Source organism: Hyperoodon ampullatus (assembly GCF_949752795.1).
Source record: "Hyperoodon ampullatus genome assembly, chromosome: 2".
Lineage (NCBI taxonomy): Eukaryota > Metazoa > Chordata > Mammalia > Artiodactyla > Ziphiidae > Hyperoodon > Hyperoodon ampullatus.
In genome coordinates this window covers 114,743,207-114,771,032 of record NC_136915.1, presented here as the reverse complement: position 1 = coordinate 114,771,032, position 27,826 = coordinate 114,743,207, and the positions used below count along the sequence as shown (strand labels likewise).

At 38.8% G+C, this 27,826-nt stretch overlaps 2 protein-coding genes across 2 annotated transcripts; both read left to right on the top strand.

Moving 5' to 3' along the window:
* Positions 1-599: 599 nt before the first annotated feature.
* On the top strand, positions 600-15,785 carry KHDC4 (KH domain containing 4, pre-mRNA splicing factor; the record flags this gene model as incomplete). Its single annotated transcript, XM_079697868.1, has 14 exons — positions 600-637; positions 1,143-1,359; positions 4,175-4,303; positions 4,657-4,736; positions 6,273-6,325; positions 6,572-6,735; positions 7,504-7,715; positions 8,267-8,327; positions 9,817-9,874; positions 10,116-10,369; positions 12,114-12,281; positions 13,208-13,320; positions 14,572-14,663; positions 15,586-15,785. 14 exons carry the CDS (start codon positions 600-602, stop codon positions 15,783-15,785), a joined length of 1,839 nt encoding a protein of 612 aa, XP_079553994.1.
* A 2,739-nt stretch (positions 15,786-18,524) lies between these two features.
* Positions 18,525-23,417, top strand: RIT1 (Ras like without CAAX 1; the record flags this gene model as incomplete). The annotated part of the gene is made up of 5 exons (XM_079698628.1): positions 18,525-18,627; positions 18,799-18,855; positions 21,543-21,616; positions 21,839-22,030; positions 23,089-23,417. 5 exons carry the CDS (start codon positions 18,525-18,527, stop codon positions 23,317-23,319), a joined length of 657 nt encoding a protein of 218 aa, XP_079554754.1. The 3' UTR covers positions 23,320-23,417.
* Positions 23,418-27,826: the final 4,409 nt, after the last annotated feature.

Here is a 27,826-nt window from a genome sequence, read left to right as displayed (position 1 = left end):
ATTTACCCGCAGGCCTACCCCGCCACATTGTAACTGCCAGAAAGGCAGGACCCGCGGCTTGTTCGTCTTTATATGCCCTGCTCTTAAAACAGCGCTAGGCGCATAGAAATGAAAAAAAGAGAGAAATTCTTCGAAAGACCTTTAGGACGAATCGTTTCCTTTTTCCTAAACAGGTAACTGAAACGTGAAGTTCGAAAAACTCGTGAGAAAGCGTTCTCCCAGGCAAGAGGCTGGGACTCCACACGAATGTGACTGAAAATTAAACAGGAAAACCTGTTTAATTCTCTGACTCATGCGTATTGTCTTCTAGGCTACCAATTTGCCCACAACAAAGATGGATTCTCCTTGCCCCAATTCCTCCTTAATACGAGATTTAGCAGCCATCTTTTTCAAGGGCAAGGCGCAAGCAGGAAGGTCACACCCTTTCTCACAGAACGCCAGACGCCTTGAAATCAACAAGAGTCCAATCGGAATAGACATTTACAACGGAACCGCTTTTCCTCACGATCGGAAGAGGTTTTGCGTAAGGGCGTTGGGGCGGAAGTGACGGAAAGGTGGTAGCGGAGTAGTTGGCGGGTGGTTGATCAGAGCCGGTCGCCATGTCCGCGGGGAGCGCGACACATCCTGGAGCTGGCGGGTAAAGCTCCGCGGGAGAGGGCATCGCAGCGAGCATGGGGCGTAGGAGAGGCGGAGGGATCATGGGAAGCCGTGTATGGGTAGAGGGGCGCTTAGTTGGGAAGTGTACATATTGGAGGGCCGGACTCTTGAGAAGGGTGATGAGCAGGCCCGGGGCCCCTGGAAAAGGCCAGCGGGGATCAGAGAGAGGAGGAAAGCAGGGACTTCGGGAAGGACTAGACAAGGGGAAGGCGAAAACGAGGGCGTATAGGACAGAGTGGAATCTTTTGATAGGGACGACGGAATAGAAAGGAAGGAGACCCTGGGAAAAGGTTGAAAGAAGTATTTGGGAAAATGTTGCAATAGTTGTCTATTTAAGGAGAGATGGTAATTTCAGCTCTGATAGAAGATTCGAAGTTGCAAAGGGAACATGATAGAGGGGAAATGGGATGCTAAGGCGTAGTAAGGGGAGAAAAATATAAATGAAAGCTTTGGTGGAGCCCAATATTTTCCTTTTACTTCCGTAGGCGCCGCAGCAAATGGGACCAACCAGCTCCAGCCCCCCTTCTCTTTCTGCCACCAGCGACCCCAGGTGGGGAGGTTACCAGCGGTGGGGGAAGCCCTGGGGGCTCCACCGCTGCTCCCTCTGGAGCCTTGGATGCTGCTGCTGCTGTGGCTGCCAAGATCAATGCCATGCTTATGGCCAAAGGAAAGCTGAAACCAACTCAGAATGCTGCTGAGAAGGTATTTGAAGTTGAGGGGATTCTGCTAATTGCAATTTTAATGGGGGTTATTTTGTAATCTTGTAATCTCCCAATAATTTGCGTTTATGGAAGGAGAAAACAGAGATACAGTAATTTAAAGATTACTTAGTTTTGGAACATATTTGATGATATCTTGTCATTTGTTTTTAGGAGACAATTTTGATTGGGCTGATTACATTTATGGACCAAAAAGCTTGTTTTGTCTATGTTCACGTAGTTCAGCTTAAGTTCTATATAGTCATCTAAAGCAATGATGTAATATGTTTTTTGATAACATACACATTTTTCCTGAAGTCAAGAGAGAAATTCAGGTAAATCATGTGAGCTTTAAAATGTCGTGTCTAATTAGAAGCTGTAGATACAGATTTCTCATGACTGCCTAACTGAAGTGCAGTTAAACATGAACCAAAATGAGTAATTTATATATGGGTTGTTTTACTGTTTTCGTACAAATTGAGGAAATTATTTGGTCATTTTATAAAATCCCTGTTATAATTAGAATCTTACAACTAGAATGGACCTGAACTTTGAAGCCTTTAATTTACCTTGCCATAGAATGCAAGAATCTTTCTACAGGAAAAATAATACAGTTCCGTTTATATTGCTAGAATGCATGCTTTGCGCTTAAAAAATCCTTACAACAATTTTATGGAATGGATTATCGTCACCACTTTATAGATAAGGAAAATTAGGTTCATGAATAGAAAGCAACTGTCCTAGATCTGTAAATGGTAGGCACAGATGTCTGACTTCAGAGTCACCTTGGACAATTGGGTGTTTAGCTTTTGTTTGAAAGCCTCTGGAGTTGGAGAATTAAGTGTGTTCCAAGACAGCCCATTCCACTGTAGTTATACTTTGAAAAAAATTCTTTTGGCTTAAATTAAAATTGCTTTCCATGGTACCTGGGAAGAGATGAGTTCTGTGTTTGAAAATGCAATTCATGTGAAGTGATGGATATGTTAATTAGTATGTTTGTGGTGATTATTTCACATTGTATACATATATCAAGACAAAGTTGTACACTTTAAACGTATACTATTTTTGTCAGTTGTGCCTCAATAAAGCTGGGGGGAAAAAAAGAAAGAAAATGCAATTCATCAGCCTTCCAGTTTATCAGTAGATAACATCAACATCGTTTATCAGTAGGCACCTGTATGGATGCTTTAATGTTCAAGTTCTGTGGATTTGGTGAAAACTTTTAGTGAATTGGAAGTTTGTTATTCATTGTATTTTTATGGTTTGAAAAGATCGTGTGAGTCAGTTGTCTCTTTCTAAGGTCTAGAAGGAAATACTAAAAGCACACTGACAGGATGGATACTTGAATGTTAAAATTCTTAATACAGATGTTAATCATTTAGACTCATTTTTATCTCTAAAAAGTAATCTCTAAAATGGTAATTGAACTCAGCAGGAGGCAGCATGGTACATAAATATTGGATTTGGAATCAGAATTCCTAGGTTTGATACCCAGAATCCCCAGTTACTGGTTGTAAATTTTAAGATTTAGTTCCTTGGTCGCGTTAGCCACATTTCAAGTGCTCGATAGACATGTGGGTAGTGGCACCCATATCAGACTGGCAAGTAGAAACAGAAAGTTCTGTTGGACAACACTGATATGTACCTTTAAAGGTGACCATAAAGATTCAGTGAGATAAGATGTGTAAATGCATTCTGAAAGGGGTTAAACAAATGAAAAGAGATATTGTTGAGTTTTTTTAGTTTGCCTCCACATTGAAAAAATGTACCTAATGAGCAAATAAATAATCTGTATTTTACCTTCCTTGTGCTGTCCAGGGTAACTAAAGGTTGGGGAAGGCCATCTTGAGGTTAAAATTTTTTCAGATAACACTCAGATCCAGCTACCTGGAGTTGCCTATAGTTTATTTTATTATTATTTTTTTTGGCTGTGCTGCACAGCTTGTGGGATCTTAGTTCCCCAACCAGGGATTGAACCTGGGCCCTCATCAGTGAGAGCACGGAGTCCTAATCACTGGACCACCAGGGGATTCCCTGTAGTTTCTTTTTCTTTTTCTTTTTTTTTAAATTGAAGTATAGTTGATTTACAGTGTTGGGCTAATTTCTGCTGTACAGCATTTTTTTTTTCCATTTTATTTTTTTTTATTGAAATATAGTTGATTTACAATCTTGTGGATTTGTCTGTAGTTTAAACTGAGAGAAAACAGATCAGGTTTTAGGATCTTACTTGGCTTTTCATTCATTCTCTTTTGTTCTTCCTTAATAGAGAGTAAAGGGATGTGAATTAGATACAATTTGAGGTCACTGTAAAGATGGAATTAGTTGAATTTGTTGTGTTGTGACTCTACCGTTGGCACAAAGGCAACTTCCCATTACACAAATGAGATGTATGAGTTGTTGGACTCATGTTGTGCATGGACTCTACCCTGCCCTATATTTTACTACACGTGTAGCTATCTAACTGAGCAGTAAAGCATCATAACTTGGCCCTTTAATTTTCCTTTTGGAGATTGCAGCTTCTATTCCATAACATTTCTGTAATTATATGGACATAAAAATGCACACACGGCCAAGGTTACAGAGAAATCTGATGATGGCCTTCAAGTAAATTGACTGTACTTGATGTCATTTTATGAGGTTTTTTTGCTTTTTATTTCATTTATGAAGAATGACCAAGGAGTATTTCCAGTGTGTTTGCAGGCAGGCAAAGGGAACGGTAAGGAGGTGACGGCACTTGGGAAAGGGTAGTTTCAAATTGGACAACAAAGAGGTATTTATTTCATTATATAAACTTTTTAATCTAATTTCTCTTTTTGTAGCTTCAAGCCCCTGGCAAAGGCCTAACTAGTAATAAAAGCAAGGATGACCTGGTGGTGGCTGAAGTGGAGATCAATGATGTGCCTCTCACGTGTAGGAACTTGCTGACCCGAGGACAGACTCAAGATGAGGTGTGGAGATGTCGGGCCTCTTTGGGGAAGGTGGTGGGTGGATGTAGTTTCAGAATAAACAAGGCCTTTAAACACAAACAGGAGTCAGATTTTTATTAGTGGATTTGGGTCATCGTCTACGAAGTCAGGATTGGGTTTAACTGTGGAAGAACTTCTTAGTGAAGGTAAGGAAACATACAGGTGAATTCCTTGAGTTAGTTTGAGTACGAAACAATGGAATCAAAGTTTCAGGTAATAGGAGAGAACTCATTCCTGCCTATTGGTGGAGTGAATTAATGGGGAAAATCTATCCTGCTACCTGTCATTGAACTCAGTTGCCGCATCATCTTTTTAATAGAATGTTTCCTTTTTAGATCAGCCGACTTAGTGGGGCTGCAGTGTCAACTCGAGGGAGGTTCATGACAACTGAGGAGAAGGCCAAAGTAGGACCAGGGTGTGTATGCATATCCTGTACTTTGGGGAAAGGTTGGACATAGGACTCAAATTAGCTTCATATTTTTCATTCGTAGGCAATATGTGTATATGTTTGGTTAGTAGCTGTACACACACACGTGCTTTATAGCAAAATTTGGGACGTCTCAAACAGATGTAAGTGTTAGCAGCTATTTTCTTTCCTCTTGCTCTTTGGTTTTTTACTTCATAATTAATACTTTTATTGGAGGAAATAAGTTACACTAAAGTGTAAAAGAAGATAATAATTGTTAACGTTTAATGTATATGTTTCTAAACTTTTTTCCTATGGAAATATTTCCCCCAACAAATGGGTTCCTACTTTGTCATAATCTCCCTTTTAGAAAAATCCTTTTATCAAATTCCTTATTGCCTCTATGATGATTATAGGTTGTAGGTTATCCATGTAAAGGGTTCATCTCAGTTTAGTTTCGTTACTTCCATTATTCAGTTTTTGAGGGCAGGTATTCAGGCAGTGCAACCTTTTTCACATTGGTTTAAACTAAATATAATTAGGAGGCAAAATTTCCTCCCCACCCCAAACCAAGACTATATTTTAACTTTGTTTATGGAGGGTTGCTGTTTTGAACTTTTTATTCTTTAAACACGGTTATATTTTACCTACTGCTTTTTATTAATTGTATGGTTAGTGATCACTTTCTTCATTATTATAATCACAATCTGAATCTAAGCCACTTTATATTTAGAATCTAAAGAGTCTTCTCAGTTGGGTGTGGGCCTTTATTTTAATTTTATTTATTTATTTTATAAATTGATTGATTATTGATTGGCTGTTGCTGCGCATCGGCTTTCTTTGTTGCTGTGCATCGGCTTTCTCTTGTTGCGGTGAACGGGGGCTACTCTTCATTGTGGTGCACGGGCTTCTCATTGCGGTGGCTTCTCTTGTTGCGGAGCATGGGCTCTAGGCGCATGGGCTTCAGTAGTTGTGGCAAGTGGGCTCAGTAGTTGTGGCTCACAGGCTCAGTAGTTGTGGCGCACAGGCTTAGTTGCTCCGTGGCATGTGGGATCTTCCTGGACCAGGGCTCGAACCTGTGTCCCCTGCATTGGCAGGCAGATTCTTAACCACTGTGCCACCAGGGAAGTCCCAGGTGCGAGCTTTTAAAGAAATGTATCCATATGCCACCATCACTCTTGTCTCATTAGCTTGGATAGCCAAGAGCACGTTTGTCTGTAACTTTAATTAGACAGAAAACAAAAAAGAATTCTCTTTTCAAACATTGGGTTATCCAGTTGACTGGAGACTAATGTTCATGAGCCCATAAGAGCATATTTGATCCCTGTGTGGGCCCATTAACTTTAAGCAACCAACAAAGTTTATTCATTCCCCAGCTGTAAAACCATGTTCTTAGAAATTAACTAGCAACAGCCATTTTCGTGTATATAGTCTCTTTTACTTATTTGGAAACTTTGTGAAACATTACAAATTAGATTTGGTGACCCATTTGGCTCCTTTGTTTGTGACCAGTTTGGGATCATCATTTTATATTTCTCTTTATAGGGATCGTCCATTATATCTTCATGTTCAGGGCCAGACACGGGAATTAGTGGACAGTAAGTAATGTTTTTGGCTCACCTACTGTTTTTTGTGAAGGGCAAAGTATTATACGTAATAAGTTGGCAAACTATTTGTTCTTGATGGCTGTTCTAACTCTTCTTTATGAACTAGTCATGAATGTGCTTGGGGAATCTATAAAACGGATTAAAACATGAGTAATTGAGCATTGGCCTGTGTTTACCATTGGATACTAGTCAGTTCGTTCATTTCTTTAGTATCTTACTATCTGTGTTTTTCCCTAGGAGCTGTAAACCGAATCAAAGAAATTATTACCAATGGGGTGGTCAAAGCTGCAACAGGGACAAGTCCAACCTTTAATGGTGCGACAGTCACTGTCTATCACCAGCCAGCGCCCATTGCACAGCTATCTCCAGCTGTTAGCCAGAAGCCTCCTTTCCAGTCAGGGGTATGTTTTGTGGAGAGATCATTATCAGCATTGTCATTTCTGTAAAATTGATATATGCCAAATACTACAGAAAGTATGAAGAAAAACCTGAAATTCCAATCTGAAAGTTACCGCCATTGATATCCTATTAATGGACCATTTAGGTTTCTGAGAGGTAGTGAACATCTGAATACATATCTCTTTATACTGACACATTCTAGAAAAGGGATTGATAGATCAAAGAGTACACACGTTGTACATTTTGAAGTTAGTGGTTTGATTTAAATTTGTAAACTTGATGGCAACTGGAGGACTAAGAAGGCGGAGTCTGATGAAGCAAGACTCTGCTGATACAATCCTCCTAGAAAAAAGGGTTGGAGAGAGCAGCCCTTATTGGAGAACATCATAGGGCTGACTGTACTACCCAACATTTTACTCCAGTTTTACAGTAGACTGTCTTTGCTGTTCCTTGTTAACTTACATCAGTTGGGGTAAGTAGGTATGCTTACTCAGTATTGAATCTTGGGTTTTCACCACTTAAACAGATTTCACTGAACAGAGTAAGGTGTTAATGTTGTAGGTATATACATGGAATATGTAGTTTGCATTTAAATTAAGCTACTTGATAGGGTTTATTTTTTAGGCTCATGGTGGAAATTATAAGGGGGTGTTTATTCTGGAAGTGATTGAAAGTATCTGGAGGATCAAAGTATTTTGCATAATAATTTTCAATATTAGGTTTTAATTATGCATTCTCTGTTTAATTTGAGGTATTCTATTCTTCTGCAGATGCATTATGTTCAAGATAAATTATTCGTGGGTCTAGAACATGCTGTGCCCACTTTTAACGTCAAGGAGAAAGTGGAAGGTCCAGGCTGCTCCTATTTGCAGCACATTCAGATTGAAACGGGTGCCAAAGTCTTCCTGCGAGGGAAAGGTTCAGGCTGCATTGAGCCAGCATCTGGCCGAGAAGCTTTTGAACCTATGTACATTTACATCAGGTATGGATGGATAGGGCTGAAGATATTTGGATACTTGTCAGCTGATCAGTACAGGCAGGAATGATTCAAAAGGAGCAAGAGAAAATGGGCTTAATAAGTAGTAACATAAGGAACTTAAGTAAATATAGCAGTAATCACTTTGTAATTAGTTAATAAAAACTGAATTAAGAGGTGGGGTTGGGTTTTTTTAGTATTCAAATCCTTGGGTTTTATAAGGGTCTGTGATCATAAAATGAGCTATGATAAGCCTAAAATAACTTTCATTTAAACCTATGAGAGTATTAATACATCTTATAGTAATTTTAATGACCTTCAAATATCTTTTCTTTATATCAAGAAGGAGACCAATAACATTTGGGTAACGATATTAGTTATATCTTAAAGGGCTTAAATGACTTAATTTTTGTGTTCCTATTTCGTGATTTTTGGAAACTTAGATTTGTACTATATTGAATATATTACATTTATAAAACAGCATACAAAGTGGAAGCAGAATTCTGTATCTTTTCTTTTTCTCCCCTTCAAATTTCTTGGTTCTTATGTCTTTGCAGTCATCCCAAACCAGAAGGCCTGGCTGCTGCCAAGAAGCTCTGTGAGAATCTCTTGCAAACAGTGAGTTATATTTATCTGTCTGAAACTCATCTAGGAGATCTACTGCCATTTTGGACTGTGTGTCTTAGCTATTTTTCTACCTGTATTAGTTTCCTAGGCCTGCCATATCAAATTACCACAAACTGGGTGACTGAAAACAACAGACATTTATTCTCTTATAGTTCAGGAAGCCAGAAGTCCAAAATCAAGGTGTGGGCAGGGTTGGTTCCTTCTGAAGGGTCTGAGGGAGAATCCATCCCATTCCTCTCTGCTAGCTTCTTATGATTACCTGCAGTCCTTAGCATTCTTTGCCTGGTGTCAGCATAACTCTGCCTCCATCTTCGCCTGGCCTTCTTCCCTGTATCTCTGTGTCTATCTCTTCTTGTAAGAATAACAGTCATTGGTTTTAGAGCCCACCCTAATCCAGTGTGACTGCATCTTAATGATCTCCATCTGCAAAACCTTGTTTCCAATTGAGGTCATATTCCAAGGTTCTGGGCAGACAAGAATTTGGTGGCGGGTGGGAACAACACTATTCACACCTCTACATTATTCTGGCAACTAATATTCTCTATAAGGAAGTCAAACTCCCCTAGCCAGGGTCACAGTTGGCTTGCATTTCTTCTTCAGGAGCTATTTCAGTATGAAATTTCTAGTATATAGTGTCATAAAATCTCATTGTTGTCAGTTACTTAAATACTACTATTAGTCCCGGTCAAGTTGTTTATGATGCAGATTCCAAATTTAATAGTAGCTTTAGCTAAAGTAAGGGTGGAGCTATAATAATTTAAAACCAATTAGCAATGCCTTTGGGATAATTGATTTAATTATCAATTCTTTTTATTCTATAATCAAATAACCAGAAGTTAAACCATAGGGCTGTTTTTATAGCACCTATAGGAAATCAGGTTTGGTGGTTGAATATGTTCAACCTTGTGTTATTTGGTATTAAGCTTTTTGGGAAGAAGCTATTGTTTTCTTTGCTTTTGTGAGGTAACCTGATTTACCAACCCTTGTACCATATAACTTCCTTGACCATTCCCCTTCTTTTTCTTTGTTGCCACTTGAAGTTGGACTTAGATGCTTATAATAAAGAACTGGACAGGGGAAGTACTAAACCTTCATTAAACCATGAGCTCCTTGAGGGCAAATTACCCAGTAAATAAAAGAATGAATTACTTCTCTACAGTTATACAGACAACTTAAAAATTTCCTAACTGCTTAATTTCTGTGGCTCTCTGAATTTATTTTGTACCCCAGAATTGTGTCAGTTTGTGGGAGGGGGGGAGTTAGGATGCTCCTGATGTCCATGCCCCTGCTTCCCAAAACCTGGCTTAATAATTTATAGGTGTGCCTTATTAAAATTTAGATTAAACAAGTCTAAATTTGATTGAAACATCAGTGGAAACGTTTTAATTCCTAATTGCTTTGATCTTAGAATTATATATCCTTATACATACTCAGTGAATTGGGTCTGTTCCATATTGATTTGTTTTCCCTTCACTTTCAGGTTCATGCTGAATACTCTAGATTTGTGAATCAGATTAATACTGCTGTACCTTTACCAGGTGTGTATGTCTTGAAGTGTTTAACTAAAAAATATTTTGCTAGTGATATTGATGTATAAAATACAATACTTGAGGCTAGATTAACTGTGCCAGGGCACTAATAATGTTCCCTTTAACTTAGGGTAATTTGGAAAGCCATTTGTGCCTCAGTAGTTTTCTTCCCTAGAGATTAAGTTTAATATTCAGCGAAAATGTCTCATTCTGCTGCAGCTGATTAAACACTTTTTTTCTTCCCCCTCAGGCTATACACAACCCTCTGCTATAAGTAGTGTCCCTCCTCAGCCACCATATTATCCATCCAATGGCTATCAGTCTGGTTACCCTGTTGTTCCCCCTCCTCAGCAGCCAGTTCAACCTCCCTACGGAGTACCAAGCATAGTGCCACCAGCTGTTTCTTTGGCACCTGGAGTCTTGCCAGCATTACCTACTGGAGTTCCACCTGTGCCAACACAATACCCGATAACACAAGTGCAGCCTCCAGCTAGCACTGGACAGGTAGGATGCCAGGATATGATACATGAGACCGTTGAATTAGGAAAAATTGGGGCAGGGAACGGGTGGAAAGCTGGTGGTATTATTTAGAAGTAATATGGAATGTGACGTATTTTTTTTACCTATTGTCTTTTTCCTGTGTTCCTACCACCAAACTACCTGAATACTTTGGAGTAGTGTGTACATGTGTGTATTCATCCTAAAGTTTGCAGTCAGTTTCATAATTCTTGCCACCAAATACAACTTTAGAGCAAGAGTTGCCAAGCTTTCTATGAAGGGCTAGATGGTAAATATTTTAGGCTTTGTGGATCATACAGTCTCTGTCATAACTATTGCACTCTTGTTGCTGTAGCGCAAAAGCCGCTGCAGACAATACCAAATGAATGAGCATGGCTGGGTTCCAATAAAACTTGATTTACAGAAATAGGTAGGCCAGAACCATAGTTTGCCTGTCCCTGGCCTTGCAGTGTTAGGAAAGTTCTCATGGAGAAAGGCTGGCGTAGTGCACTCATCTAAATGATTGGAACTGATTTACTAATCTTAGAAGAAATATTATACCATATACAGGTGTTCCTAGGCCAAGAGATAATGTACTTTGCAAACTCAAGGATTATAAATGCTGTTATATATTTCTTAAGCTAGGTAAGAAACTAGAATTTTAGGAAAAGAGTCAGAAGCCAGCTCATCTAGATTATGTACAGTCCTTCTTAGAGGCAGGGGAGAGACTAATGGAAGCATGGTAATGGATTTATGGCGGGTCCTCTGTGGGCCTCTCATAGTGTACCCATGCCAGAGTAAATTGCAGCCTCAAACCATTGCCCAGCCTCCTTACCAGTGGGCTGTGAGCACTGAAGGGGGTTGTACAGTGTGAAACCAAAAATGGGCTTACGAACTCACTTCTGTTTGTGGTCCCCTAGTCATAATTATTTTATGACTTTTATATTTAGGCATAGCTATAGTTCTGCAGCTTTGAGCCACATCCTTTTGTAATTAGGAAGCTGTATGGCAAAGTGGGTAAGAGTTGGGGTTTAGAGATAGACTTGCAGGGTCCGTGATGCTTCCCCATTTTTGAGCTATGTGATCTTGGGATAGAACTTAGTCTATCCAGGCTTTGGTTTTCCTTATATGCAAAATGGACATAATGATCATATCTCAAAGAGTCGCAAGGATTAAGTAAGCAGTCAGTAAATATTAGCTGTTATTAATGAGAGTTTTCTTTTTAGAAGTGCCTGTTTTCTCTAATATATCTATCTTTTCCTTTTGGGAACAACCTCTTAAAACATTAGACTTGCTCTTGACATAACAACTTACCCATGGAAATGATAGATGAAGTTGCCTTTGCCACAAGCATTAGCAGCATTTATGATCCAGAAAGAGCTAATCACATTGATTAAAGGGCTTTAAATAAGAGAATGTTCTTGTTTGAGAACTTCTGAACTAAGTAAGTGGCTGGAGTATCTATTGTTTGTTAATGATCATGTTTGCTCCTAATGGCCAAAATGTGCATCAGGTTTTTCCTGAGAGTTCAAAGTGCTATCGAGTTTGTCAATTTCGTGTTTTCCTACCATGAAGGTAGGAAGACTAGGTGATACTGTTACCACATTATACATGAAGGAAACTTAGGACCAGAAGATGAAGGATTCATATGAAACATACTGATCATTAAAGTATATTTTAATCATCCTTTAGTTATTTGTTAGTTGGACATTCTCACACCTTTTTCCTCCTTGGTTTGTTTTGGTCCTAGAGTCCGATGAGTGGGCCTTTTATTCCTGCTGCTCCTGTCAAAACTGCCTTGCCTGCTGGCCCCCCGCCCCCGCCCCAGCCCCCACTCCCAAGTCAACCTCAGGCACAGAAGAGGCGATTCACAGAGGAGCTACCAGATGAACGAGAATCTGGACTTCTTGGATACCAGGTTAAATAAAATATCCTGTTTTACTTTCCTCATCTTATCTTACTGTATTCTCCCTTTAAAGAAAGATAAATTCACATCTGTATCCACTGTCCTCCCAGTACTGGGATTTCTGCTTTCTGGAATCCATTTAGATTAGGTATTTATCCTTGGGGATTAATTTAAAGCAAGAGTGATCCCCTTTGGGTGGGTTTTGTCTTTGGGTTCAGCGTGATAAGAGAGTACAAAGCTCTCCGCCTAGAGAGAAGTCTCCTATGACTAGCATCTGGAAGTTCTGTAGAATTCTGCACTTCCTCTTTATACAGCAGACTCTTAAAAGCCTCTGATAGCTTGTAGTGAAATGTGTAGGGAAGAACTGTTATTCTACCAATATTATGGTTTATATTTAAAACCTTGGCTTTCAACTTAGTGTTCTCTTTTTCCCTCCTAAAAAAGAGGATGATGTCTTTCTCCAATTCCTACACCCCTAAAAAAAGATAGCCAGGAATGCAGTGATTCTGTGCATGTACGTAATTATAAACTCAGTCATTCACTAATGAGTTTTTTTAAGATTATTAAAATATATAATTTCGGTGCAATTTTGTTTTATCAGGAGAAGCACCTTTTTGCCAGAATCCTTGAAGCATTCTTTGAAACAAACTTTGGAGCATTTTTGTAGTTTATAACTAGATTTATACAAACCAGTTAAGTCATAGATAGTTGAAAACACAGACATAGCATAGTGAATCACAACATCCCTAACCAAGTCCTACAGAGAAAAATAACAGTCTCTACTCAAACTATAGTTACACTCCAAATCCCAAAGAGCTATGTAGTGCAGCTTACTGCAATTTATCAGAAAGATGAGGCACTTGACAGTTACATTAAGGAGCTAAAGTCAATACAGCAGTTGTAGATTTGCTAATGCCACTGTATTTTTCTGCTCATAGCATGGACCCATTCATATGACTAATTTAGGTACAGGCTTCTCCGGTCAGAATGAGATTGAAGGTGCAGGATCGAAGCCGGCAAGTTCCTCAGGCAAAGAGCGAGAGAGGGACAGGTAAGTTGGTTGTAACATAATTATATATGAATACATTCAGATGTCATTTTTTTGTACTATTAATGTGAATAATGATTGTTGCTATGAGCTTCTGTGTTCTGAAACTGGAATGAAATCATTTGGATCAAACAAGTTCCTGTTTGTTGTAATTGATGCAGTAATGGAAAATATGATATCTCTTACACAGTCTTAGAAGCAGTTATACTCAGCCTTGAATAATTCAGTATTTGATTATTCACCTATCTTCCTTTTACTTTTATTGTCTGAGTCTTAGACACTTTCCTAAGGATAGACAGTAAAAGAAGTATTACACCATTTTTGCTACTTAGAATCATAGAATATCACTGATGCAGGTGCTTGAATGGGAGTCCAGCCTGCCATCCAGTGCTTGAATTCTCCTTTCCTATATTACGTTAGCCTTCCTAAGATGGAGCTGACTTATCACAGCAGTTCATTCTGTCTTATTCATTCATTCTGTTTTATCTATTTTTTTTCATTTCTTAAGTGAGAATATCATACTTTAATTCTTGGTGCCTCATTTTATAAACTGCCTAGAAATATGTAATGTGACTGGCAAATTCCATTAATGGATAAACCATGTTTTACATTTAATTGAAAGTATACAAAGGCATATCCATACAAACCAAACAGTTAAGACAACTACTTTCAGGCCATGACAAAGATAATTTGCATTGGAAAGATCTCATTTTTTTTTCTTCTTTATTTTGACTTTTTTGGTTTTTTTGAAGTGTAGTTGATTTACAATGTTGTGTTAATTTCAGGTGTACAGCAAAGTGATTCAGTTGTGTATACCTACATACCTATTTTTTTTTCAGATTCTTTTCCCTTATAGGTTATTACATAATATTAAATATAGTTCCCTGTTGTATCTATTTCATTCATATATTTCTTTCATTCTATTATATCCTTATAATCTTACTTTTTTTTTTTTTTTTTTGGCCGCACTGCTCGGCTTGCGGGATCTTAGTTCCCTGACTAGGGATGGAACCCAGGCCCCTGGCAGTGGAAGTGTGGAGTCCTAACCACTGGACTGCCAGGGAATTTCCTAATCTTACAACTTGATAACAGCTTGAAGAGTAGGGGAGTCAGGTGGAAAGGGTTGAAGTTAATAGTTAAACTGAACTTCAAAGATTATCTGCAGACTATATTGTTATCCTACTTCTTATCTACTGGAGATGTTGAAATTGTTTGAATTTGTCTGAAAAATTATTTAACTTTTTCTTTTAACAGGCAGTTGATGCCTCCACCAGCCTTTCCAGTGACTGGAATAAAAACAGAGTCTGATGAAAGGAATGGGTCTGGGACTTTAACAGGGAGTCATGGTGAGTAAGGTGTAGCTGGGGGAACAAGGGAATGGCTAAGACTGGTCTTAAACTATTGGTTTTCTAACCTGATGTTCATTCAGGTGTGACTCATTCAGATGTTTAATCCAACCTCTGTAATCTACTGGCTAATGAGAATACTTTTTTTTTTATTTATAAGGACAGCATATAGTTACACAGCCTTTTATTTTCAACCGACGTGTGTCTAGAAAAGAGTCAGTCGACTTATATTTTATACATAGCATCAGTGACATTAAAACCCTAGGAAAAAGTAATGATTGGTAGGTCATTTCAAAATTTTGTTGCCTTTGTTGTTTTGAATACCTGGAGATAATCTGATACAGACTTCAAGATTTTTCTTTGTGTTGGGAGCTGAGCCACATCTCCCCTTATAGCTCTATTTATTGGTTGGGAATGGTCAGCCAGTGGCTGTTTTTAAAAATGTTGCTTCTTAGTATCCCAGAACTCTAAATTCTGGAGGTCCATAAATGGGATTATTTTTGTTCTTTGCCTGTAGTCATAATAAAAATGAACAGAAGAAAATACATTTTTTTTCTTTTCTTCTTTTCTTTTAACTCTTTAAAAGGTGAAATATCAGCCTCCAGAGACTCACTTGCTAACTTTCCTTTTTTTTTCTTTTTTCTTTTTTTTTTTTTTTTTTTTTTTGTGTGTGTGTGTGTTTCTTTTTTCTTTCTCTGCTTTCTTACATGGTTCTGGTGGATTCACATTTGCTGATGCTGGTGCTGTTTTTCGTGTGATCTTCAACGTTTTTGGGTGACCATTGACCCTGTGACCTCAAAATGGTGTCCAATTAACCACTTACAATTAACATCTTTTTTTTAATTAACGAATTTATGGTATTATCTTTTTTTTTTTTTTTTTTCTTGGCGGGGAATGGGGTTGGGGTTTTTCTCTCTTCTAGATTATCCAGTCAAGAAGATGAAAACTACAGAGAAGGGATTTGGCTTGGTGGCTTATGCTGCAGATTCATCTGACGAAGAGGAGGAACACGGAGGTCATAAAAATGCAAGTAGTTTTCCACAGGGCTGGAGTTTGGGATATCAGTACCCTTCATCACAACCACGAGCTAAACAACAGATGCCATTCTGGATGGCTCCATAGGCAACAGTGGAGCAGAGTTTTGAGCCTCAGTGACTCTTTAGCAATAATGCATGCATTTGATTTAACAAGACTCTGGGGCCTGTACTGGGAACCATCTTGGACCTTTGCAGAAGTCAGAGATGAGTGTCCCCTTTCTTAAAGGGGTTCCATTCTTTTTAAAAGATCCTTATTTCTGCCATGGCATAGCATCTGTTAAAATTTACTTAGAATCATAAATTTGTCTCAGAAGCTTTTTAACAGTTGGTGAAATGTGCTTGTTCAACAGGGTCATTCCAGTATACCCTTTACCTGGTCCAGCCTTTTCCAAATGAATAGCCCCTATTCTGACGTAAAGCAAGTTTTATTTGTATTTTACTACTGTTTGATGAATTTTGATAATAACTGGTTACATACAAAGCCTTACTATTTATTAGTGGGGAAATGATTTTAAGACCATCCATCCTTTCAGTACTTAAATCTAAGAACCTCCTCATCCCTGTTTCATTTTTGGATTCTTTGTTTTGGAAAATGTGGTTTTACTAATTTAAAACTGTTGGATATAGCTGGATCCTGGGATAGTGAAGGTTTTTTTTTTCCATTGGGATGATCCAAAGCTGGCACCTTCAGGCACTCTTGTCTCAGATAGCCGATGCTGTTTTTATTGCCCATCTAAGCTCATTGTCTTCAGCTGGGTCAGAGACAACTACTTGATCAAAAGTTGGTCAGAACTCATCACAGAAATGAAACCCAGGGGTCTGTCTCTCTCAGAACTGGTTGCAGCTAAAATAGAGAGATTTGACTGCTTGCAATAGAATGGTGGACTTAGTGACTGAAATTGCAACTTGTCCTTTTTCTTGGCATTACAGGTTTTGCCAAAAGAACTTTTTTGTATCAAATATTGATGTGTGAAAGTGAAGGAGCTAGTCTGCTGAACCAGGAGTAGTTTGAGATACCGAACTGTCATTTTTGCACATTTGAATACTTTGCAGGCTGGCTTTGTATAAACGTATCCTCTGGTTTCCTATATGTTGTAAATATTTAGACCATAATTTCATTATAAATAAATGTATAAATATTCTGCTTGTGGTTTCTCTGTTCTTTCTTCTACAACCCATCCATACGCTAAAATCCATAAACTTTTTTACTCATAGCATAATGATATCATAACCCCATCAGAAAAATACATACGTGGACCCAAAAGTTTGCATGCAGTTCCAAGAGTTTTATGACTTTCCAGAGTAAACCCTGGAAAGTCTAAATGAAAATGTAAAGGATTTTTGTGGTGGATGTTTTACACTTTGATATTCTAGCCCCCCTTTATTGAACATGGTTTGTAAAGGGACTGAGTGAAGGAAATATTTTTAAAGGAAATACAAGTTATTCTTGGAAAAACATGCTTAAAAGGGAAGAAGGGTGGGCAGAAGTTGCAACAGAAAAATTTCCCTGTGTGAAGTTCCTTCTAGTATTTATGTGTGCTACCTAGAGGTGAATATAGTTGATAGTGCCTTCATTTATTGCTGTATTTAATTTAAGGACCCCTGAAAACTCTTGAATTATCATTTCCTGCCGGAGGGTAGTATCAATACATTTGTTAAAAACAAAACCAAAAAAACCTTAATTTTTAAATATCTTTCGTTTACATTTGTTTAAAATATATAAAGAAATCTGATTAGTCTAACTAGAACATTATCTTTGAGACCTGATTCTGTTTTTAAGAGCCCAAGTCATTGTCCTTGTCTCTTTGGGGAAATTTGCTTTTTCTGCTGTTAAGCCTTAAACTTGATCTTGGTCTTGTTTCTTGGGAGGATTTGGTGGGTTCCCGTTTCCTGTTTCCACATTCATTTGGCCAAATTTTTTTTTTTTATCTTCAACAATACTGGGTAAGTTGTTATTCTAGAGGCCCCTTGTGTGTCGCTTATCACATACTTATCTGACTTGTGTTAATAATTGTTTTAACGCCTTTGTTTGTGGGCATGTCCTGAATATGCTACTCTCCCAAGGCCCTTAGCGGTGGTGAGTCGCGGAACGGGTTTTGAGGACCTGCCGGGGAGATGGCCCTCCCCGGGGGGCGGGGCCAGTTGCGGGCGTCACGGGGCAGCTCCGCCCCTCCCGCCGAGACGCGGGCGCTGGTGGCGCCATCTTTCCCGGCTGCGGGAGGGGTCACAGGTCAGTGCCGAACCTCGCCGCGAGTGAGGAGGGCGAGGTGAGTGATCAAACCCGGCCGACGCCTTCAAGTCCCGACGGGTAAGAGCAGCAGGAGTGGGTTGGCTCGTGAAACGGAAGGGTGGGGGGGCCTGATGGCGGACCGGAGATGCAGCTGGGGGAGGGGAGCTGTGGAGGGGAATGGGGAGGGGGCGGAACCTCCGGGTACCGCTGGTGTGAGAGGACCCCTGCGGCCTTAAGGGGCGGTGTTCCTTTGGTCCCCAAACCTCATCTTTCTCACTGGACTCCTTCATGCTGTGCCGGTGCTCCAGTTTCAAAAGAAATTCAAAATTTATTTGTCTCTATTCTTTCTGGAAAGTGTAGTAATTCGGGAAACCTGTGATGTTTAATAGGAGTGAGCTGTCCCGGAGGGAAGGTGAGGATGTAGGGTTTCTTAGGGCCGCCAGAAATGGAGCAGGAGTAATAGGTCAGGGTATGGGAAGGTAGGGCACTGGCTCTAGGACTGTCGTCACGGTGTCTAAATCCTGGTTTAAATATTTTCTTCTTTATTTCCAGGTGCCTTTTCCTCGGGGCAGCCCAGGATTCTCCAAGAGGACAATGGATTCTGGAACTCGACCAGTTGGTAGCTGTAGCAGCCCTGCAGGGCTGTCACGGGAATACAAACTAGTGATGCTGGGTGCTGGCGGTGTAGGGAAAAGCGGTAGGTGATGTTTTTCTTCCATTTTAAAAGAAGTTAGAATGAAAAATTCTTACAACAAATGCCCTCCACCCAAACCAACTGGGAGACTGGCTATCATGCAATATTGATACTTACAGTTCTTTCTGTGGGTGACCTTTGTGTGGATTTTAACTTTCCTTTATTGTTTTAAAGCCATGACCATGCAGTTCATCAGCCACCGGTTTCCAGAAGATCATGATCCCACCATTGGTAAGTCAGATTATCACTTCGGTTTTCCAAATAAACCCCATAAAGGTGTCTTGGTGTCAGTTTTTTCAAACAATTTTAAACCATTTATATTTTGAGCCTTTTTTGGTGTCTAATTCAGATTTATTTAATAAGAATATCATAGCAGTTGGTAAGCAAATGGAATTTTTTTTCCTAGCTTAACTGTATATGTATATCAGCCATCTTAGTCTGTCTTTTATTGAACATTAGTGGGACACTTTCTTTGTTATATTTTTATGGTTGGTATATTGTATTGCCAGGTTAAGGGAAAAATTTAAAGGCCACTTAGCGAAGCCTTTTGCTATTATTTTTTCTAAGGGTCTGACTTGAGACTGACTCTGTAACTATGAGTCAGCTGGTTTGAACTTCCACAGAAGGAAGCAGAAAAACAAGTAGAGCCAGCCTGCTGAACTCTTACAACCCAGACATGCAGAGCCTGGACTTGTTCCACTAGAAGCCTTTCATTTACTTCCTTATACCTCAAGTTCATTATATAGCAAGGTCTTCGTGTCTTTTATAATCCTTAATGCTCTATTGTTAGTAAAACAGTGTTAGAGAGTAAGAAGTAATTTTGTTTTGCCTTTTTAAAAAAACTGCTGTTCTATGTAAACACTAAGAACAAGAACGTTACTATCATTCCTGAACCATAAGGAGGCAGGTTTGATTTTTAGGAGTTATATCCCAGGATAAAAGAAAAATGGTGATGGGGATAGAGGAGGGCACAGAATACCTGCCATATTACTTGTATTTTCAGGATGTGACACTTTGTCATGATCCTGGGTCTCTAGGAAGGATTTCCATTGGGTCAGTCCTCTGCTGCTCTTTTTTCCACAGAGGCAATGAGTGTTCTGTGCTAACCCATCTTTGGATGTGGTCATTTTATATAGTAGATGCTTCTGTGGCTTGGGGAGAATAGAAACAGTTCTTATTTTTTCAGGTACTATATTAAATTTAGAAGGTTGTTCAGGAATTCACACTATGGTGGGAATTCTAGGAATAAAATTAATTTAGGGCCTAGGATAATTTACTTAGAACTCCAGAAATATCTTTTCCTGGGACTTCCCTGGTGGTCCAGTGGTTAAGACTCTGTGCTTCCACTGCAGGGGGCACGGGTTCAGTCTCTGGGCAGAGAACTAAGATCCCACATACCATGCAGCTTGGCCAAAAAAAAAAAAAAGAAATATCTTTTCCTTTCTTCAAAGTAAAACCTGGGAATTCCCTGGTGATCCAGTGGTTAGGACTCAGTGCTCTCACTGCCAGGGGCCTGGGTTCAATCCCTGGTCAGGAAACTAAGATCCCACAAGCCGCATGGTGTGGCCAAAATAAAAAAAATTTTTTTTTAATAAAATTAAAAAAAATAATAAAGTAAAACCCATATCCTTGTCCCCTGAAAAGTTACTTTTTTTAATCAGTTGATTTTTTTTCCCCAGTCAGCTGCTCTTCTGACAATATTATCTGATTTCAACAACAAATACTTTCATCTCTTGAGTTCCTGTTATGTGCCAAGCACTGTGTTAGGCCCTGGGTGCACAGTAGTGAGCAAAAAGATATGGGGTCTGCTGCCATTGAGATTACAGTTTAGTGCAATTTTGTTTCAGACTTTGGCTGCTAACTCTAAGAAGAAAAACTTTATATTGTAACCAGTACACATATAAGTATATGTTTGCACATATGTAATTAAAATATCATGAAACTATATTTACCTCACTAAGTTTGGTGCACTCTTGTATTTCCTCTTTCATTTTAGATTTCTGCTTGTTTACTTTAATGCTGGTCCCAACCCATTAAATTCATCCACAGTTCGCAAATACTAACGGATCATGCATGACCTGTAGTTTGAGAATCATTGATTTAGTAGGCTCTTCATTTTTGAGGAAGAGTCAGAAGCAGGGGTTCAAGAAAAAATGTTTGAAGAAAATACATAAGGATGTAAGCAGCAATTGTTTGAATGATGGAAATACTGAGTGAGGTTTTTCTCTTCTTTTTTACTTTGCTGTATTTTCCAAGGTTACCATAAGAATACATAAAGAAATGTGCTCTTATAAAGGAGAAATTATGACAATATGGATTCTTTAGAAAATAGTAAACTCTGGTTTTTGCTTTTCCTATAATGTTAAAAATGAGGAGAACTATAGCATATGGTTAAGTACATAAAGCTTTTGAGTCAAGCAGCCCTTGGATTCAATTCTGGCCATATCATTAATGAACTTTGTAACATGGGGAATACATTTAATGTTTTAGAATTTAATTTTCTTTACCTGTAAATGGAGGTAATAATACCTACCTCACTGAATTATTGTCACTGTTGAATGAGCTAACATATATAAATCACTTAGTATAATGCCTGGTGTCTAATAACTATTTAGTAAATGGTAAAGTTACTTTTCTGGCCTAACATTTTTCAAAAAGACAATCTCTCAACTCTTTTAGAATTGTAGGTGAAGTCTAATAAGCTTTAGCTATGAATAAACTTATGTCATGGTTTACGTGGGAAAAAAGAAATTAGTTGAAGACCCAATTTACATATCTCAGTGGAATTAGGAGCTTCCTGAGAACACTTGGGCACTTAAATGTGTAATCTACTTCTCCATCATAAGATGAATTTCAAAATAAGGTTACATATTCCTGCATTTATGGGTTAATAGTACCACCTTTCTTCCCTTCTGTAGAAGATGCTTATAAAATCCGGATCCGTATTGATGATGAGCCTGCCAATCTGGACATTTTGGATACGGCTGGACAGGTATTAAATCCCAAAATGCTATGAGTAAAGGCCTTTTTGTGCTAGTAAGGGGGAGGGGAAGACTTATGCAGAGAAGATCATTAGTTCATCTCTTTTAATTTTTCATGCACTCTGACTCAGGATAGCAGGTAACCAACATCTCTCTTTAATCTGAAATAAATAGCTAAAGTGTATATAGTTCCAGGTTGCATCAATACACTAATAATCCTTGTTTCCCTCTAGGCAGAGTTTACAGCCATGCGGGATCAATATATGAGGGCAGGAGAAGGGTTTATCATCTGTTATTCTATCACCGATCGTCGAAGTTTCCATGAAGTTCGGGAGTTTAAACAGCTTATTTATCGAGTTCGACGTACTGATGATACCCCTGTGGTTCTTGTGGGAAACAAGTCTGACCTAAAGCAGCTAAGACAGGTGAGGATAGACTAGAAAATGCTATGTGTAGTCTTATGGGATTAGTCATTTGTGTTTCTCTGTTTATAAATTTCTTTGCCTTAAAAAGAAAATTTTAAGTTAGCTTCTCCCTAGCCTGGAAAACTTCCCTATATCTACTAATGTGCTCTTATTTTGGGTAAAATCTGGATTTTAGGAATCAGTTTACAGGACAAAATCCACAGGATAATAATCAGATGACAAATAGAATACACATTAAGTGAAGGATCATGGGATTTTCATTTTCTAAAACCTCAGAAGTAAATCTCTTTATGTTGCAAAAAGAGAAACTTAGGCTTCAAGGTATACTTCCTGATGGTGAGGATTATGAGCCATGAAAAGGGAGAATAAGAGAAATTGTAGAGGATTTTAGAATAAATGATACCCTTCAAGTTAGCAACAATGTTTAAAATTTTTGCTGTTTGGTATAGAGTTGAAGGAGTGGTGAAAGGGGCACATTTATCACTACCAGTGAAAGCAACGAATGGTACAATGATAGTAGTTAAATTCATAATGCTTCTCAGTTAATTCCTGTTTGAATTAATCTATTCAGGGATTTATATATGAAATGTTCATTGCCAGGCTATTTATGGTAGCAAAAAATTAGAATAGGTCTAAATGTCCAAAAGTAGGAGAAATTATGGAATATCCATAATTGGATATATTGATTTCAGGTTCCTTATGGTTTTCAGTATTGTAGTTTAAATATACCTCTCTTTGCCTTGTGATTTACATTCTTAAAATGAAAAGTATGAAGAAAATTAAGATTGTATATTTGATATCTATAACTAACTATTCCCTGTTCCAAAAAGTTATCTTTAAAATAGACTAGAAATAGAATCACATAATTTGAAAGCAGAAGGAATTAGAAGTCATGTAATCCAGCCTCCCAACATTACAAATATCACTCTGCTCTGCTTGGACCTTTCCAGAGTTGAGGCACTCTCTTCCTGTTAAGGTAACCCCTTCACTTTTTGGGGCAGTTGTGATTATTTTCTGCTGTTACCACTATAAATTTTCTCATGTTTACATTTTTAAAGGTCACCAAGGAAGAAGGATTGGCTTTGGCCCGAGAATTCAGCTGCCCCTTTTTTGAGACATCTGCTGCATACCGCTACTACATTGATGATGTATTCCATGCCCTTGTACGGGAGATACGTAGGAAAGAAAAGGAGGCAGTACTGGCCATGGAGAAAAAATCTAAACCCAAAAACAGTGTGTGGAAGAGGCTAAAATCACCGTTCCGGAAGAAGAAAGATTCAGTAACTTGAAGGGAAGATGTGAAATGTTTATCTGTGAACTGCAGTGCTTAATCAGAGCAGTCCAGTAACCTGCATTAGTGAGCATGGTGCTTGTTCTTTTCTCCTGTTATGACCGTTATTTTAAAAATAACTGATGAAGGGGACATGCCCACTAGGAGTTTTCAATGATATGGTATTTAAAATATTGTTTCTTAGCTAATTCTGATTTTATTAACCCAGTGGAGCACTGTCTACTTTTAAATTGTCACATTAGAATTCGATTTACCAATGTTTTGGGTTCTGTTGCTGATATTAATTAATGTAAATTTTTTATACCTGGGGGAATACGCATACCATACGTGTTTGACTAAGCTCACAAGAGGAATTTTTTGCCATGCACTATTCTGCATTCTCTTTCAACTGCAATTTCCTGGGACTGTCCCAGGGAAGGACTTCAGTCTTTTCTGTTCATGCTGTGCTTCCTGTAGACAGAACAAAAATCATCGGGAAACCAGTTCTAAAGAGATCGGTGCTAAAGTTCAGCAAATAGCTGTGGAACTGACTCCTGTTGCAGATTATGGAGTGATCAGATTGGGGAAATCAGGCTGTATGTTTTTGCAGGAGCTTGGCTAGAAAAAGTTAGGATCAGAACAGTGCTCCTCAGAGGAGCCTGTCTTTTCTAACAAGTACACATTTGACCCAAATGCACTGGGATGGATGAGAGCAAACAGAAAAATATAAAATGTAATGAAGCTTTCTCCTACAAGGTTATTTTACTCTTCCTTTCAGGGTTTTGCCCTTCTTTACCTTCAAAGGTAAACATTTGGGGAACTATTACTGGGTTACTAAACTGTTGTTTAATCTAAATCCTTGGTTGGGACAGCCATTGCCTTGTACAGGTTTATTTTTTCCCCAGAGATGCACACACCAATACATTTACATTAATTGCTTCCTAGTACTTTCCCTTAGCTTCCCTGTGCTCTCTAGAAGAGCTAGGCCTGGCAGAATGTTTTTTAGGCCCTTCATCAGACTGACTGCATTTTCCATACAGAAGAGACATCAGGAGTTAGTAAAATTGTATATGTGCCTCCTTGACACAGACAATCACTAGACTCAGTGTTCTAAGAAAGCCTGTGGCATTTCTGTGTAATGAGCCAGTCAGAAGCTTTAAAATTCCCATATGTTGAGTTTCTCATTGAAGATTTCTTTACAAGGACCTTGCTAATAAGTTCATCTCAGGGTTTTGCCTGAGCCTTGATAAAGCTTAGCCTAAGACAGTACCACTTTGATAACTGCATAGTTGAGAAACTATCCTATCTTCTTGGGAAGAATCAGCTTTAAATATTGGTGGTGAGTTCTTTCTTTTAGAATCAGGATTATTTTGATACCTGAACTTGTTATGTGTGGAGATTAAGCACAAAAGTGCTAAGAGTAATGTAGCATATGTTGAACATTAAATGTCACTGAAGCAGTGTTTGTGACCACTTTAAACTCTAAGAACATGACTTTGTGTAGCATCTCTTAAAAAGTGCACAGCTTAATTCACTGTTTTCCATTTTTATTACAGTCAGGACAGGGTTGTTGTATTTTTTCTTCCAATCAATGGTATGTGTTCTAGGTTTAAAGGAAAGTGATGGTTGTAACTTTTTTAGCTGAGTAGTGATCCCTTTTGAAACTCCTGAAACGTTTTTGCTACCAGATAAATCATGGTTTATGGTACTCAAGCCATCCAAAACTGAAAGATGCAGAATTTGAATCTATGCAGGAGAAAAATCTTACAGGAACCATAGCACTTTGGAGAAGTGTGAAGTTAGAAAAGAAGTACAGTGCAATTCTATTTTAACAGTATTTCACCACATTTAAACTAGCTTAGAGCCTGTTAGGTTTAATGCCTTAGCTTCTCATTACTAATAACCTAGGGAATTGTTATTAGCATCAAGCAAGAAGTTGACAGCTATGTAATTATATCTATAAGACAGGAGGGAGTTTGTAATGTATATAAGAAAAATAACAAATGGGTGTTTTTAAGACTATCACTGTCATATATTTGATCATTGGATTACTTAGCCCATCAGTTAGTATTGAGAATTCTATTCATGGTGCTAAATAGTTTGAGGGGTATAATATGTGTGAGTCATAGCTCTATTCTTAGTGATTGTATAGTGTAAATAATTTATAAGCTCTAAATAGTCAGCTTTATCTAATTTGAGGGCATTAAAATCAATTACTGCCTGGAACTTTGAGGAGAGAAAAATTCAGGGACAAGTTGAAAAGCACTGGAACTGTTCATGTCCATACCAGATTGGTAAGTTACAAAATTTGGAAGCTGGTGTCTAGAATTAACTGTTTAGAATTCCAAAAGAGATACATGTTTTAACTTTGTGGTATATTAGCAAGAATTGGTCTACTGTAATGTATGGGGAGGAGTGGGGAGAGAAAAGTTTTTCACTTATGCACTTGTATATGATGACAGTTTGTATGACACAATACAAAACTTTTAAACAACTTATTGGGCTTTTCCTTTACTTACCTGTGTATGGGTAGAAATGTCTGGAATCGTTACACAAGGGTCATTTTAAGAGAAAACTTAATACCTTGAGATTTTATATTCTGGAAAATATTGATTCAAAAAAATTTGAGTGCCCACCGTATATAGAACACCTGTGTCAAGTGCTCGGGAGCATGCCCCAGAATGCTTCTTTGTCCAGAGATTACCTTAGTGCTCGCCTAGGTCGAGGGGTGGATGGGAGGTGGAGGTGCTGCCATCCAACTGTGGAAGAGTCTCCCCCATGTGACAGCTGGGGTCCCAGCTCTAGGCACCACCTGGCTCTGATTCCTGACCCTAAAGCACTGCCTACTGTCCTGGAGCCAGTAGATGGATGACACTTGGTATTTGGCCATACCATTGGAGGACTTAGGTCGCAGAGTGAACTGCTGCTTCCAGGGTAGGTGCCGGAGAGACCCCACTGATACCCCAGCATCTCTGGGGAGAGGCGAAGGGACAAGGCAAAATTTTTAAAAAAGAGCCTACCTCTTTGGTGGGCAGACGGGAAAAACATGTTGAAAGTGGTAGTGCATTTGCCCACCGGATCAAGGGTTAACTAAAATTGTTTCAAGTGTGTAAACTAAATGTGAGAGAATGAGGAATAATTTTTTATGTGAAGGTCGTTGCTTTTATCTCCACTACTCTAAATGGGCATCAGTGGTAGAGAGGACTTAGTTTGGACATTAAGGGAATATATTTTTGTGTCCTCATGATTTAACATTTATTGAGTAGGTCAGTAACTGTCAGTGTGTCCACTATTAAAATGGGTAATGGAAGAGGAGCATTCTATGTTCTAATGTAACCTCTGTTAGGATAGACAGTGGAATTACAGTCAAAGTATTTATGGACACTTATGTGCGCTAAGCACTGTTTGCTTTAAGAGCTGTGAGGGATTCAGAGGGCTGTAAAATATCCCTGCTCTGGAGCTTTGATTAAATTTGCATATACAAAGCAACTAGAGATCAATCTTAAAGCAACAGATTACGTACTTCAAAGAGTGTTACAAGGATTCAAAGAAGGAAGGAATTAACATAGCTCGGGCAGATCAGTGGAGCCGACTCTTTAAGAGTGAATGGGAGAGGAGGCAAAATTGAGAGACTGAATTTGACCTGAATAGAATAATGAAGAGATAAGATCAGAGATGTAATTTCTGAAATTCCTCATTCCTCGTATGTATTGCTTATTTTCTTTAAAAAAAAAATTGCTTATACGAGTTTAGTACGCCATTGACAAATAATTGGCAGTGTTTCACTTTTTCCAAAGTCAGTCGAGAGGGGTGAGACAAATTTGAAGTCTTATTTTTAAAAGTCCTTGTTAACTTGGCAAACACTTGGCTTTAAAAGATGGCTGAGGGACTTCCCTGGTTGGTGCAGTGGTTAAGAATCCTCCTGCCAAAAAAAAAAAACAAAAAACGAATCCACCTGCCAGTGCAGGGGACACGGGTTCAAGCCCTGGTCCAGGAAGATCCCATATGCCGCGGAGCAACTAAGCCCGTGCGCCGCAACTACTGAGCCTGCGATCTAGAGCCCGCTAGCCAGTGCCTAGAGCCCGTGCTCTGCGACAAGAGAAGCCACCACAATGAGAAGCCCACACATCACAACTAGAGAGCTGTTTTGTTTTTTCTCATTTTCTCACTTTAACCTCTGGAGATTTTGATTTCATAGATTTCTGATAGGACCCGGGAATCTATATTAAAACAAAAACCTCCCAGGTGATTCTGATTGCAGCCATGCCGCCATTCTTGGATTAGGAATCACTGAGCTTGATGATGTCAAAGTGTCTTGGTAGATCATTGGAGGACTGTTTAAAGCAGTGATGAGTTGTAGTTAACAGATGTGGAAAATCGTGGCTCTATGTAGAATGGTGTGGGGATGGGGAGCAACTGGAAGTAAGCAACAAGAAGTCTGCTCTAGTAGTTCATGAGTAAGGAAACAAGGGCTTTGGCTGTAGGGACAGGCAAGAAATATAAATTCATACCTTGTTATGAAGGAA